Source organism: Apus apus, chromosome 4, assembly GCF_020740795.1.
Source record: "Apus apus isolate bApuApu2 chromosome 4, bApuApu2.pri.cur, whole genome shotgun sequence".
NCBI lineage: Eukaryota > Metazoa > Chordata > Aves > Apodiformes > Apodidae > Apus > Apus apus.
This window is the reverse complement of record NC_067285.1, coordinates 54,411,929-54,427,855: the sequence shown is the minus strand read 5'-3', so window position 1 is coordinate 54,427,855 and position 15,927 is coordinate 54,411,929. Positions and strand designations below refer to the sequence as shown.

The 15,927-nt window shown below is 41.9% G+C and overlaps 1 protein-coding gene across 1 annotated transcript in view; it reads left to right on the top strand.

Annotated features, from left to right (window-relative positions):
- Window positions 1-15,927, top strand: part of MAML3 (mastermind like transcriptional coactivator 3) — a 247,577-nt gene that overhangs the window by 149,087 nt on the left and 82,563 nt on the right. The window contains exon 2 of the mRNA XM_051618688.1: window positions 6,823-8,301. Coding sequence (XP_051474648.1) covers window positions 6,823-8,301 — 1,479 coding nt within the window. The remainder of the gene's footprint in view (window positions 1-6,822; window positions 8,302-15,927) is intronic.

Below are 15,927 nucleotides of genomic sequence, written 5' to 3'. Positions count from 1 at the left end.
TCTATGTGAGTGGTAGTGGTGAGACACTGGCACAGGTTGCCCAAAGATGCTGTGGATGCCGCATCCCTGGAAGTGTTCAAGGCCAGGTTGGATGGGGCTTTGAGTAACATTGTCTAGTGGGAGGTGTCCCTGCCCATGCATGAGGGGTGGGAATATATAATTTTAATGTCCCTTCCATCCCTTCTGTGATTCCTATGGCTAATTGCAAAAACAAGGGCAGTAACAGTCTCTAGCAGCCCTTAGCAACTTCAGTAAAAGCAAAGGTTCAACCTCCTTCATGAGGCAGAGGTTACTCCGTGAGCCTGCAGAATTGAACAGGTTACAGGCTAGGTTGGCAGATTGCGTTTTTACCAACTTCAAACAGATTTCACTATGTGAATTTCCTGCACATTTGAAACATTGCCCTGGCCAACAAGAACTGGGCAGGCAGACCCAGCATGGAAGAGCACAGCATGTGCTTTAAGTGAGCAATTGTGATCCAAAATCAATTTGCTATGTCAGGCTTCATCCTGTGAGTCAGCAGGGTTGGTGCAAGGCTTTCAGCAGTGCGAAGAAATTTGAGTAGTAGGGGAGTGGTTTTGATCCACAAAATTATTTCGTTTGTTGGAAGCAGTGGTATGTAACCCACCTCTGCTTTGCTTGGCCACTTGTCTGAGATCAGCTCTAACTCAGCTTTTGGAAGGCTGTCCTGCACTCCCTGCCACCTTTGTGTGACGCCTGCCACTAGTGTCATTAAGAGGCTAGGGTGGGGCTGATGGGCTTCAGTGTTCACAAGATGTGATTGTACCTCAGGCAGTGATGCCCTTTGGCTCTGTTGGCTTTTGGATGGCAGACTCAGAAATGGTACAGAAAGGACAGACAGACATGAAATGAGGAATCTTTTCAAATGTTGGAGCTGAGTTGCTGTCATGTAAATAGCAATACTGATTATTCCATATTGGTCTCAGATGAGGTGGTTGTGACCATTACGTCTTTCCTTAGGAGAGCTGTCACATCAGATCAAATTGCTTGGTGTCACAGCAACCCCTGGGACACTTGCAAAGTTGTTGATAGGATTTGAGTGCAGATGGGAAGTTAAGGAGCAAACTTGACTCAGTCACTGGGGTGCAGGCTGGAGATGGCTGAATTGGGGTGATGAAGCCCACCTGAACACGGATGGCTGGTGGGCCAGACTGTGATTCAACATGAGGAATGGAAAAGACCGATTTATTGTATTTTTTTTAACAGAAAGAATCACAGGAGAGCAGTGTGCAGAATATGATAACTCAATGTTTTTTGTAAACATGCATGTTCTCTGAGGTAGATGAACTTTTGGCTTTGGCTGGTTTCTCTGCTTTCTCATGGGGAGCAAAGATGGCTATGAAACAAGGCACATCCTGGCACAGCTGGGTAGCAGGCATGACCATCCTCCCACAGTTGTCACCCTTGCCTCCTATTGAAGTGGCTGGAGCTGCCTTAGCAAGAGAAAAGGCAGCAGCAATGTGTGTGCTGTGTATCTGGTGCATGACAGCACCTGTAAATGTGACCCCAGCCTCCTTGTCTGTGGGCTCATAGATCATCTGGCCACTGAGTGAAAGCATGCCTGTGTTAGTTCGTGAATCGTGCTCAGCCTCTACAGGCAGAAAGAGAATTTAGCCTTTCAGCTTCCTTCCCTGCCTCCCTTCACCCTTATGTTTTGTTTTTTGTTTTTGTTTTTTTTTAAAAAAAGAGCAATGAAGGGACTAAGCTGCCACCACAGCCCTGGTCACTCCCCATGGATGACTGGAGCAGCCACCCACCGATGGTGGAGGATGGGCCAGCGAGTGGCTCAGTGTTGCTATAACAACAGCATCTCAGTCTAATTTCTTTTGAAAAATGAATTGCTGCTGGTGGGATGAAGGGGAGCAGCTTCTCCCCGCAGATGAAAGCCCTGCCGACAGCTTCAGTGCTCTCTTGTTTATGCATCTGGTCTGTCATGGCAGCTGGTCTGTCTGAGCAGCTCCACTGAAAATTTCAGGAGGGTTTGGATTAGACCATTTGGGTCCATGTGTATCTGCATGTTTGTGTGCACAGCCTGTCTCCCCCACTTCTCGTCCAGTCAAGAGTCATTCAAAAGTCAGCCCACCAAAGTTTGACCTTTTCTGGCTCTGCAACTAGAGTTTCTCCAAAAGCATAGAAAGAACAGTAAGTCCTGCTTCACCCTCTTCTGCTTTGGGGTAGAAACGTGCTGTGAAATGCAGGTCCATTGGCTGGATTTTCCTGTGTGAATAAAACTAAAGACCTGTGAAACTGACAATAGTTTTATTTTCTTTTAATATTTTTGTTTTAATATTTTCCTTTTATGGATCAAGAGTCATCTGCTCCTAGACATAAATGTCTAAGCTGCTGTTAATATCGTTATGATGCATACTGTAAATCACATGCACACAGTCTATACTGCTTAGAAGGAGAGGGAAGACATTTTATAGGAGAATACTATACTTCAGACATAGTTTTTACAGAGGGAAGGAGAAGTGCTGCGATTTTAGTTCGAAGGCACTGAGAAGTCTTGGTGGTGGTAAACAGTTTGCCAGAATATGGTCAGTGTATGATATTAAAGCCATCTGATAGTTGACGTGGTGATTGGGAATGAAAGAAATATAGGAAAATGAATGTTTGCATTGAAATAATTTGGTAAGAATATTTTGGTGTTGTACCTCAAAAAGAAGAAATGTATCTATTTTTACGTCTCCTAACTCCTCCAAAATGCTGGAGCCAAGGTGCTTCCCCACCTGCCAAAGTTGTGTCCAGCGCATTGCCTTCTCATAAACCTTTCGTGTTGTGTTTCTGTCTATTTATTCCGTAATCAAAGAGAAGAAAAATATTAGTTGTTGTTGTTTTTTCTAGTGCGGTTAACCTCCCCAAATCCTAATACCTATGAAGGAGAATAAAGTGGAGATACAAACTTAGAATAAGCTTGATTTTGTTTTCATTTGCGACAAGGCGCAATTTATGTACATTTGATATTTGATGGAAAATAGTTTCCATATTAAAGCTATCTTTTGTTGTAATGCATGATAAACATTATTTTTAATATTTATGTACTGGGCCTGCTTTTGCTTTCACTGAAGTCACTGTATATTTGTACAGGAGGACATCCAAGTTGCAGCACATGATGAAATCTTCAGGAGCTGATGTTTTTAGGGCTGCTTTTTTGCCACAAGATAGTTTTGATTCTTTTGGTAAACGTTCATGTACAAATAAGGTGATGGATTCAGGATAAATTAGTAAATGATGTGAAACCTGAAAGTGTGAAACTATGTGAAAGCATATCACTCTTACCAAATTTCTGTAAGGGATACCTTCAAACTCCTGTGAAATGTATGGAGCCAGTACTTTTGCATTTCTCAGGAGATAATCACTCTCACTAATCCCTGACTTGTCATTAAAACAAATTAAGGTTTTTTTTCCCTGTCTCTTACATTAACTTTTCTTCACAGCTAGAAGACTATTGCCACATCCTTTGGTATGTCTATGAGGAGAGGCTAAGGGAACTGGAATTGTTTAGTTTGTAGGAGGCTGAGGGGAGACCTCATTGCTCTCTACAACTACCTGAAAGGAGGTGGTGGTGAGTTGGGTGTTGGCCTCTTCTCCCTAGTGAATAGTGATAGGACTAGAGGAAATGGCCTGAAGTTGCTCCAGGGGAGTTTCAGACTAGATAGTAGGAAGAATTTCTTTACTGAAAGAATAGTCAGGCACTAGAACAGGCTGCCATGGGAGGTGGTGGAGTCACCATCCCTGGAGGTATTAAAAAATGTGTAGAAGTGGCACTTCAGGACATCCTCTAGTGGGCATGGTGGGTCTTCCTGTGTTGTTGTTTTGTGGTTTGGTGTGGTGTTTTGGGGGATTTTTTTTGGTTTGGTTTTGTTTTGTTTGGGTTTTATTCTCCTGGGTGGATGATTTGGCTTAGATCTTTTCCAAACATAACGATTCTGTGGTTCTGTCTGTTCTTACTTTAGCCCAGCATTTGGCCAATATGAACTTGGGGCAAAGGACCATTGCAAGTTTTGCACATTTCTTCCAACCATGCTTTTGTGTGTGTGTGCCCGTTGAACTTGATCTTGAGTCACTTGTCATTCAGTGATTGTTTCTCTGATGTGGAAGGCAAAGAGGGATCGTGACTTTGTACTGAAGGAGCTTTGGAGTTGACATGGGTGATTTCAGCTGTAAATTGTGTGAGTGGCCCATTAGGGGCAATATTTAAATATGCTATTTTAAGTCATTATATCAACTGTGTTACTGACAACTTGCCCTTGAGGCCAGATTGGCTTGCTCTTTTCTTGCTCTGGAGAAAGGAAACTTGGAAGCGACTGCACTGCTTCCATACTTGTGAAGTGGTGCCATTACCACATCCGTATTGTCCTTTCCTTGTCTCTGGGATCTGAACCAGGGTTATATAAAGAGCAGTGAAACAAGCTCGGTGGCTCAGCTGTAGTCTTCTGCCACATGCCAGTTGCACTGGTCAAAAAGCAGCAGGGAGCTGTAATGCCATACAGTGGTGTTAAGCTTAGCATAGGTTTTTAGTGGAGGGAAGCAGGGGAGGTGAGAGCCATATCATAAGCCTCCTTGTGAGATCTAATTTTTCTCTTTTACACTAGTCCTGGATGTTGACTTACCTTCCACATTGCTGGTAACTGGCACAGATGAGGCAATTACCACCCCTGTGCAAGCACCTCTTCCTGCTGTCCGTGGCACAGAGAAATGAAAGGCCGTGCATGTACTCCGAGGCTCCGAGCTCCACCACCCAGTCTGCTCCTGAGTATGGCTGATTAACATGACTGTGCAAGGCTGTTACCAAGAGAGTGGCAGTGTGATGTGTGCTGCCATGTGCAGGACCCCATCCCTGACCATCTGTGGAACTCATGTGGGCAAGAGCTGCTGCAGTTGTGTGAGGGGGGAGGAGTGGGCATCGAGGAACAGGGACTCCATGCAAGCAGTGGAGAGGCCCAAAACATGCTCACAGCCTTCTGGTCCCTGTTTTGCTGCAGATGGGTTCCCTGTCACAACCTGTGGCACAAGGAGAGGAACTTCCCAGTGTAAACCACTGGCATTGCTGTTCCCTGACCCCCAGCCAGGGGTGGAGGAGGACGTGGACCAAGGAGCTGTATGAGTATCTTACACCAGTGGAGGAGACTGGCTGAGTAGTGGTCCACACGGCAGAGGCTGCAGCCATGCAGCACCACAGAAGCCAAGAATTTCAGCCTGTGGGAGGCTTGGCATGCACTGGCTTTGTGCAGGGGGAACAGGCAGCAAAGTCTCAGGCACTTACACCAACTGGGGTCACTGGTGACTCTTAGCCATGGGTTAATAATTTTCTCATTTGAAAAAGCGCTTCTGCTCCAGCACAAGTCAAGGAGTTGATGGTCTGCTTAAAGGACTCATAGACTGGCCTTTCTGCTTTGCTATAGAAGTCACATCTCTGCAGAGGAAAGTCATATCTCTGCAGAGGACCAGCACATAGCTTAGTGTCCCACCATGTTCGGCTGGGACTGCAGCAACAAGTGCGTGCCATGTCCTTCTGTGTCATGTGCTGAAGAGCCCCACAAGCCTGAAGGGCCAGAGGAGGGCACAGCCTTCTCAGAACCCCTCTAAAATGGGCATGAGATATGGATTTATTTGCCTGTCTTGTATACGGGATGAAAGGGGAACTAGCCCTCTGGGATGGGAGAAATAAATGGGATCTGGATTGTGGGAAGAAAGAAGGTTGAGGACCTCTAGGTTAGGGAAGGGGTGGGAGCTGTGATTCTGGGATTTTTCATACCAGTTAAAATACTTTAAAAAATTGATAAAATCTTTCAGTATTTTGTTTTCTATTGTTCTAGTATCAAGGATGCAAGTGTGCCCTGAAGGCGTTTGCTAGAGCTGTGACCTCTTTGCTTCCTCCCCTCCCCACTATTGTTTTTTGCCTTAGCTGAAGAAGGCTGCTTTTTTTAGCCTGGTACATAAGCAGAGGACTTAACTTTGGGTGTGATAGGAGAGAATTGCGGGTTGATAACAGTGCTTTGCTATGTCTCTTTTAACCCAAATTAAAACTTATATTAATGCACTATTTTTTATAGCATTCTTATATTCTAATTTAATTGCTTTCCTGGAGACTTGTCTTGCTATCATTTCTGTCAGTTACTTATCTTTTAAGTTAGCTCCTAGCACACAAGTTTTTCATTAGCACTCTTTTTTTTCACTATTTGATTGAGTTAACGTCATGCAAAGTGCCTTCTGTTTTTTAAGGTGGATGTCTTTTTTCCCTTGCTTAAAACTGATTCACAGTATGTTTTGAAGCCAAGAATAGAGAGCTAAACAAATGAAACTTTGTTAATTAATTTTTTCAAAAAAAAAAATAGTTTCTGTACAAGTAGTCTATCAGTTGTATTGCAGGTATTTTTCAAGAAGCATCTAGAAACTTAAAAAAAATGTTTAGAGTAAATAGTAAATTTTAGTGATGCAATTTTTTTGGTCCAGTTTAAGACTTTTCACTGTGTTAGGCACCAAAAAGTTGAATTATTCAACTTTCTCCATAAAATTCTGTTAGCTTGGAGAGGACAGATATATTTTACAGTCCTGCTCTCCTATTCAGGGGCAGGTTTGGTTTGAGGTTTTTTGGTATGTATTTTGTTTTGTTTTAAACTGTCTTCTCAAATTGATCAAGGCTTAAGAATGAAATAAAAGAAACTTCCTAGTCAGGGTTTTTAAAAATTATTTTCACTGGTAGACTTGATGAGGAGTATCTGTCACAAGACTCATCAGCATTTTGGTTTTGTCTCTGCAGCTGGTTAATTATTTTTTTTCCTCTTCTTTTTCTTTAAGCTTCAAGAGACAGTGAAAAGGAAGTTGGAAGGTGCACGTTCACCTCTCAATGGCGAACAGCAGAATGGAGTTTGTGATGGGAGCTTTTCTCCAACCAGCAAGCGGATACGGAAGGATGTACCAGGCATTGAGGCAATCAACAGCTTGCCCAATAACTTGCCTTTGCCCGCTGTTTCTCCTCTTCACCAGCTTGATATGAAAGCTCCCCTGCAGAACAGTGGAACTCATAATAGCGGTCTAGAAGACTTGGGTAAGAACGGTGGGCTTTCTGAGATAAAGCTCCCCATTAATGGCTGCAATGAGCTAGATGATAGTTTTAATATCCTGCAGAACAAGGAGCTAAAGCAAGAGCCTTTGGATGACCCCAGCTGCATAGACACTTCGGAAACATCTCTTTCAAATCAAAACAAGCTCTTCTCAGACATTAACCTGAACGATCAAGAGTGGCAGGAGCTAATAGATGAACTAGCAAACACTGTTCCAGAAGATGATATACAAGATTTGTTCAATGAAGACTTTGAAGAGAAGAAGGAGCCAGAATTTCCCAGGCCTGCCACAGAGACTCAAGAGAGCGCAAGTGTGAAAAGCGATCCATCTCATTCTCCATTTGCTCACGTCCCATTAGGGTCTCCCCAGGTGAGACCTTCTTCTTCTGGTCCTCCATTTTCAAACGTCTCCACAGCCTCTAGCATAGCTTCTGTGTCCAGTGCCCCGCCAGCCCCAATCCCTGCCGGGTCACCAGGAAACTGTGTTGTTCAATCACCTCAAACTCCCAGTCAGGTCCACACTCCAGGGCAGACGCAGGCACGGTCTGGAAACGGCTATCTCATGAATCCAGCAGCAGCTGTGGCGGGATCAGGACCTGGGCCTGTGAATATGCCAAGTGCTGACTTGTCTCCTGCTGAACAGCTCAAGCAAATGGCTGCCCAGCAGCAGCAGAGAGCTAAGCTCATGCAGCAGAAGCAGCAGCAGCATCCAAATCAAGCCTCAAGCTGGTCACCTGCAGGCCCTCCATCTAGTCCATATGGAGGACCCTTCAGCGCTGACAAACCAAATAGTCCAATGATGTATCCCCAAGCCTTTAACAACCAAAATCCAATAGTGCCTCCTATGGCAAACAATCCACAGAAGACCACAATTAATAACTACCTCCCTCAAAATCACATTAATATGATCAGTCAGCAGCCAAATAACTTGGGCACAAACTCCTTAAGCAAACAGCCCAACATGCTTTCTTACGGCAACACCAAACCTCTGACCCACTTCAATGCTGAGCTGAGTCAGAGGATGACCCCACCAATGCCAAATCCCAGCAAGAACCCTATGATGCCGTACATCCAGCAGCAGCAGTCCCAGCAGCCCCAGTTGCAAGCTCAGATGGCACACCTGAGCGAGGAACAGAAACGTATGCTCATCATGAAGCAGAAAGGAATGATGAATCAGTCCATGGCATATGCAACACTTCCTTCCCTTGGTCAGGTAAGTGCGAGTGCACGTTACAGGGGCAACAAAAATAAACAGGCTGGTAAAAAGGCTTAGTAACTCTTTGCATGGTCTCCTCCTTCCTCCTCCTCTTTCTTCTGGAAAGTATGGAATGTTATTGTGGACAGTTTTTGGACTTTTCATGTGATATGGGAGCTTGATCTTTTTAAGAAATTACCAACATGATGTTGTGTTACGCTTTGGTAAATAGCTGTTTTTTCTGAACTAGTGCTCTTTCCCTGTGCATCTGCTGATGAGTGCTTAGGGCCACTCGGGGAAGTTTCAGGTCAGCAGTCACTGCTCCTTGGAGAGTTTGTTTCCTTTTTTCATAATGTAAGACTTGATCCTTTTGGACCCCAAACCATTTCTAGGGTGTAGTTAGCATTGTAACAAAAAGATAGAGTGGTTGGCCCCTTCTTCTTGGGGCAGGGATCCAGCCAGCTTTAAACAGCATATTTAGCATTTTGGCTCAGGGAACAAAGAAATGACATTTTGGGTTCTGAGGGCCTTTGGTTTCCACTGGAAGAAGCAAGCACAGCTGAATGCTTTTAGTGGTGCTTGAACCATGCATGAAATGAGATGGTTTATTCTCAGACTTTCAGTCTTTGGCTATTTCAAATACTTTATTGTTATGAATCTAAAGACTCTTTCAGTAAGAGGCTAAAGCCACATTGGCTCGAGTGACTTGGCAGCACTGCCTCACATGTATTCCATGCTAACCTTTGGAGTGGTAGCTGCCAGGCTTGGGGAATGCTTTGGAACGAATTAATAACTGATTTTAATAATGGTTATAGTAATGCCCTGTTGCCTCCTAGGTTCAGCTGGGTATTATTAGTTGCACAGCCCTTCTAAAGATCTGCACACTGGTGTCATGTAGAGGCTTCAGAATATATTTCAGAATGTTGTTTTAAGGGCTTTGAGAAGAATTAAGGTTAATAATCAGTTCACAAAGTAGGTGATGCCTTCAGAGAAACTGCGTGCCACCACAACGCGTCAGAAATTCTGATACAATAGTACACTAATCAAATGGTTGGTTGATAGATTTAGCGTAATAGCTTTTAACCAAATTAGCTGTTTTCTCACCACCTACAAGGAGCACTTCCTTCTGAACATGGTTTAACTATGAGTCAGACTGTAATGCATGTAAAAATACAGCAAAATTTGTCATTTCTTCAGCCTGCAGAGTTTGGGGATCTACCAATAGGACGAGTAGGAGCTTTACCAGGTCAGAGCCCATCACATTATTCAAAATTAATTGCAAAACAAAAATAAATGTTCATCTGTTTTTGGTTCAGGATGTATGGTGACAGCTCAAAGGTTCATATCTCAGTTTTAATTCTGCTTGCTTATTGCATTAGAAATAGCTGGTCTAAAGCCTCTTCTTTTTATGAAGACTTATCTAGAGAAATACTGCAGTAACAACATAAAACTCAGGCTGTAATCAGAGCTACAGAATTTTTCAGGTTGTTACTGAGAGGCAGAGGATGTTTGGTCAGGCTGTCTAATGCTTTATAATTTCTTTGTTTTTGTTAAATTTGTTGAACTCAAAGACCCATAAAACAGCTGAGAGGACAAACTGCATATGTGAAAGAATTAATGTCATCTCCTCCATTTCCTAAGTTGAGAAATTAGTGTTGATATCTCACTGCAGTTCTCCAGTGTGAACAGGAAGCCAACATTTCATGTATCTCATCTCACTCAATTCCTTTTTTTTTTTTTTTAATGTAGGAGAAAGTAGATATTTGGATACCACTAAACATTCTTCCAAAGTCAAGTCTGATATTTAGTAATTTCTCTATCTTACAAAGAAGGCAAAGCTTTGTTATAATATGTTTGATTCACATTTATTGAGCCAGTCAGGACAAGGGACTTCTTGCTTGTGTGTAGATGTATAAATGTCCCTCCACTACTTTTGAAGCCCACTTGCCTACACCGAAGGGATTTTGTTTGGTGAGGAAAGTTGAAGTAATAAATTTTTAAGTGAAAAATATTTTTTTATTCCTGCCCTTCCTGCTTCCCTGAAAAGCATTTTTCTGTGGAAAATTGGAAAGCTTATTATTCTGAGATGTGCTTGGTGGAAATTGATTGTTTTTGCAAAGGTGGTAAGAACGATATGTTGATGTTGTTGAGTTAAATCCAGACTGATGCAAATTATCTATTTCTGCTACTTGCTGCACAAAGCAGACGGTCAGGTTTGCCAGATCATATATGGAAAGTAAGGAGATTGCACTCTTCAGTTTGGAACACATTTCTGAAAGTAAAGTGAATGTATCTTTCAGTCAGCTTATAGTTTCTGCTTTCATTATAATTTTGGGTTTTGGTACAGAACTGTAAAAGTGTATGTGTGTTTAATAATCATGAGTGTTTAACAAATGGCATGTAGGGGAAAACCAATTCTAGATATTGCATCTCATGATTAGCACTAACGATATATTTCTCTCAGGTGACTGTGACAAGGGAGTGACTATTCAAGAGTCAAATACAATTTAGGGAACATCAGACATACAGAAATGCCTTATTTCTGTGTAGTGCTGTAAAATTCAAGTATGGCTAGTTGTATGCATGTGCGTATACATGCACTACATACACTAATTAAGCCTATGTCCTGTTCGGCCTAAGGTACTTCTGTTAATACCAAGATTTTTTACATGCAGTCATCTCTTCAGTCATTGAGTGTACCTTAGAGAGAGAGACATTTTTTTCAGTCCAACCTGGTCCTTGCAAATGCTCTGAAGAGGGCAGTTGCCCATAACTGTTCTGTTCATGTGTTGCTGCTGATGCCCTGGGCTTGTGTCCTGAGTTTGCTGAACATCACTCTTGTAAGGAGAGGTGAGCAGTGAGAGAGGAAGCTGTGCAGCTCAATATCCAGGTTGGACAGGCAGAATGCTAAATTAGCAGCTTAGCTAGCAAAACTAGTATCCAACAAAAGCAGGATTTCTCTAAAGGCTTTATACACTGTCAGCATTGAAATGCTTCCTGACAGACATGTTAGTCCTTTGCTTTGCATAGATGCAGGTCTGATCCTGGCACTGTGGTTGTAACCCCCATCACACTGTTGCCAGCTGACCCATATGCCTTCAACCGTGGACCCCTGTTTTACTATAGCTTGTTCTCTTCAAAGAAGTGCTGGATGGGATACTACTCTGTTTTTCCACAAAGGAGATATTGGTTTGGATTGTTGAGTTGGAGAGTTTTCCCAGATTAGCCTGAAGGTAATTCAGTTTGCTTTTTGTGGAACTGACTGCTAAAATCATGGTCAGATCCATCTATGTTCAGCAAAAACCATGATCTGATCCTGACCCATCTACCTTCAGCAATGCTCTGTCCTGCTAGTAGTGTTCCCTCATGCCTGACTGTTCTTCACTTGGTCAGGCTTGTAGTTAGAAATCCCTTCTCTTTGCCTTGCCACACATACCCTGATCTGCCCTAAACCCAGTTAGTTGGTGAGTAGGTGTCAGATATTGCCCTTTAGCCTTTAACTTCTACTGGGTGGCTCTTTCATTCTTGCTTATCTGCATTTATAGGCTAAAACAGCAAGTACGGATTTTCACTGGGGCTGATAACTTGTTAGGTACTTGATGGCTAGAGGTCCTCAGCTATTCTGGTTCCCATGTGATAATAAAAGAAATTGGTTTCACACCAAGATGCAACAGAGGCCTTGTATGGGCTTTTTATGTGATTTAAGATCACATAAATAAATATTTTATTAAGAAATAAAAGCAAGCAAGACTAAACCAACCTCCTCTCTAAAAAATTAGGGCTTTCTTTAATCTAAAATGTTCCATTCAGTTTTTGAGGTGTATGTAAGGTTTTACAGGATGCACTTTAAAAAAAAAAAAAAAAAAAAAAAATTCAAAATGGGGAAAAGTGAAGATACTTTCTTTGGAAAATTTCAGAATCGTTAGTTGTGCCTTTTCTTGGTTCCAGCTGTTCAATATGTATGTGTAATGGTAAGAGCAGCCCAATGGAACAGATTTTGATTGGCAGAGATGGAATTGGATGTTTGGAGCCATGTGAGTGAGGGAGAGGTCAAAACAAAACAGAATTCTCCATGAGTGTAAGAAAAATAAAACTGGACTGCAGCTCTGCCTGTATGGGGCAGATGCTGCATGAGGATGCTGCAATTGTAGTTCTTATAGAAACCACTAGTTATGTTGCTTGAAATCGGAGGAATCTGAATGGAGAAATTATACCATACTAGAAGAATATCTTCAAATTGAATTTTCTGTCTTTTGTTTTAATCTTATAAATTCAAGATGTGTCAATTGCTCTGTCTGGTTTTGCATGTGATGGGGAAATCTGTGTCCAGAGAACATTTCCAAAATGTAATTGTCCTTTCTAAGTAAAAAGGTATTTCTCTCACTGGAATTGTAAAAGAGATTTTATACTTTTATGAAGGTTATCTTTGGGATAAATGAGAAAAAGAGATTGTTGCTGTTCTGGGATTTGGCCTTTTTTAAAAGCCTACCTGAAAGTAAAGGACAAAGTCTCCAGATTTGTATTCACTGCATGAAAGTGTGGCAGAAACACAACTGTCTTACCAGATTTTCAAGGAGACAAGCTGGAATGGAAATGACTGAGACTGTGAGGATCACTTGCTGAACAGCTGATAGAGTCGTAGTGAGCGCCCATCTATGCTATTTGACTCACAGCCACTGTTTTCCACAGAAGGTTTGCCCTGCAGTTCAGAGACAGTGCCTGTCTTTTACAAATGCCAAAATTTCCTCCCCAGAAGTCAGTCTCCCATAGACTCTTGAGGACAGGTGGGCAATCAGAATGTGTTCGGTGAATTCTGACCATCTTGCCAGGCAATTTTTAAACAGTAGCCTGGCCTTCTTACCATTCCTGCTATCATCTGCCCATTTGGTTGGGAAAGAACTCATGTTAGTATAAAATCACTAGAAACATATGTTAGCCAGCGCTTGGCTAAGAAGAGATCTCCATGGCATAATCCTAAAAACTGAATTTTGGCTTGTTGTTATTTCCTCATTTTGTGACGCGTGGGTGTGTACTTTTTAACCTCGTACATACTTTGTTATTTTCACATGGTAAAGAATTTTCTGCAATACTAAGACTTTTTCTCTAGTGTAAGCCTTGCAAATGTGCAATGTGTAAGAGCACTACTCCCATGCCCTGACTGAACCAGTCATCATAAGAAAACAATAGATGTCTGGTGAAACCTGCTTTCCTGAAACCATGCTGACCGGTATTCCTGTTTTATTCTCTGAGTCATTGCTGGTAGAGAACTGAAACCAATTGTTCCATTGTTTTGCTGGAGAGTGTGTCAGAATAACCAGTCTTTTCCTCTTTTTAAGTATCACAGTTGTAGTGGTAAATCCTTTGTTCTTGTGAACTTCTCCAAGACTTGTTAAAATACATTGTTTTGTGATTTGCTTCTTGTCTCTTTTCTTGAAGACTCAGAATGTGAGATATTCTCATCTGTAAAGAAATTGTCCTACATTTCTTTTAGAAGCAGAAAATTTGTATTACTGACCACACAAAGTGTATGTTAAATGTCCCTTATTTTAAAGTCACCACGATAGCACCCTTTTCTTTCTACATGATCTGGATTGCTATGTTAAGAGCAGTTTGTCCTGTTATTTAGTGAGGCCTGCTAGTCTGATGATATAACATGTGCCAACCAACCAGTTTTATTAGTTACAACTGCAGTTGTGAAGCACTGTGATTTTTTTTTTTATGTTTATAGCCAGTAGCAGCATATTTTTACATAAAATGCTACCTTTTCTGTTGTTTTTTTGGCCATTTTCTCCTTAAGGTGCAAGTTATGATAATCAGTTTTAGTTTTCCAGTCTCATGACCCCATTCCACCTGCTTTCAGCAATACCAGCCATAATCCATTTCTTGTTGTTCATGAGCTTCTCTAACTCTTCTTGTTTATTGTATATGCTCTTAATGTTAATATACAGATGGTGTAAAACTGTGTTCTTTCCACCTGCTTTTATGGTTGGATCTGTCATGAGCTGGTAACGCAGCATCTCTGAACATACTGGGATGTTTATACCATGCTCTTCCCAGTAATGTTCTCTTCCACAGGCTAGTTTGCTGCCCTCTGAGTGTCAGCCTAACTAAACTAGCACAAAAAGACCGATGCTTTCGGTGCTAGATGGTGACTGAAAGATCCACGTAGCCATTTATTCACATTAACAGTGTTCTAGTATTCTCTGGAAAATCAAAAGCCCTCCTTCCTATCCTGCTTCCTCCACCCTGGTGGTTGCCTCTGAGAATCAGTGTGTTTGCTGCTGCAGAGCTACAGGGGTAAAGTGGGTCATCCATTGATGCCTTTACTCTTTGTGGGTCAGGAAAAGTGTTTATTGCAAAACAGTACCTGCCATGTTTTGGTGTGGACAGTGGGATCATGAGTTGGATTCTGTTGTTTGCTGGTTTTATTTTCAGAGAAGATTTAATCCAAAGACTAAGACTGAGGTTCCCATCCTTGGCAGCACACTTTGCCTCTTTACTATTTAGTGCCTCACAGCTGGCTGCCAGAGCCTGCAGGGTGCTTATCTGATCATTTTGACATGACTTGATCAGATTCCTTTCTCTCCGGTCTATGATCTTGCATGGCCCAGCCAGGATGCAGATTTGTTCACAGCTTGCACTTAGATAATATTTTTGAGTTTTAAATTTGTCTTTGTGTGATTTCTCTAAGGCATTGGTTATCCTTAACCTTTACTGGAGTTTAGACATTTAAGGGTACTTGTTGCCCTTGTATTTTAATTGCCTTTCCATAATTCCCAGGTTTGCTAGTTTCCTTCTCAACATCTCAGAAATATTAAGTAGACCTTAATTGTAGAGGAATATCTGTTTCTGTGCTTAATTTCATGAATATGTAAGTCTGAATGGCTCAGAAAAGTACACTCATGCCCCATAACAGTCCTGGTTGTAAATATCAGAAATTCTAAAATTGCCTTCAAATCATGAGCTCATAAAAATAATACGTATTGGGGATGGTAGTGGTAGCTGTCTTCCTGTTTTCTGAACTGCTAGGATTCTTATTTTCTAGTTCTTGTTTATCCATCTGAGACAGAAGTTCACTTTTTCAAGTAAAGCTTTGATTCCCCATCATTCTCGTGACTCTAGAAAATGTTAACTCAAAGGACAACATGTCAAATTGTAAGATAATGTAATATTAGGGCTTTTCCTTACACGCTTCCCCCTGCACCTCCGTTTCAGTATCATCTGTTTTTGTGTTACCCAGCTGGACAATTAAGGTTATTTTGCAACTTCAAGCATCTTTCTTGGAAGCTTGTCTTTGGTCATGTTTGTATTTCTAATGTATCATGTAGCCCTTTTAGAAGAGATACCTCACAGAAACAAATGACATTGTTTCCAAGTTACTGTCTGGACTGAGGACATGGCTGAAGCCAGTGCTCAGTGTTTACTGAAGTTGTTTCATTTGCCACCAACAAGGAGGCTGCTTGTGTGTTTTCTGAGTGGAGTGGATTTACTAGACCTTGCAGCTAACAGCAGTAATAAAATGATCATCAGATTTGACAGCACAGATCCAGGGCTAGAGAGGTCTCTATTTCATCTCTGTTTCCGAGGAATGGGGATAATCTCCTCTTCTTTCTCCATCTGACCTTCTAGATCTCACACTAACTC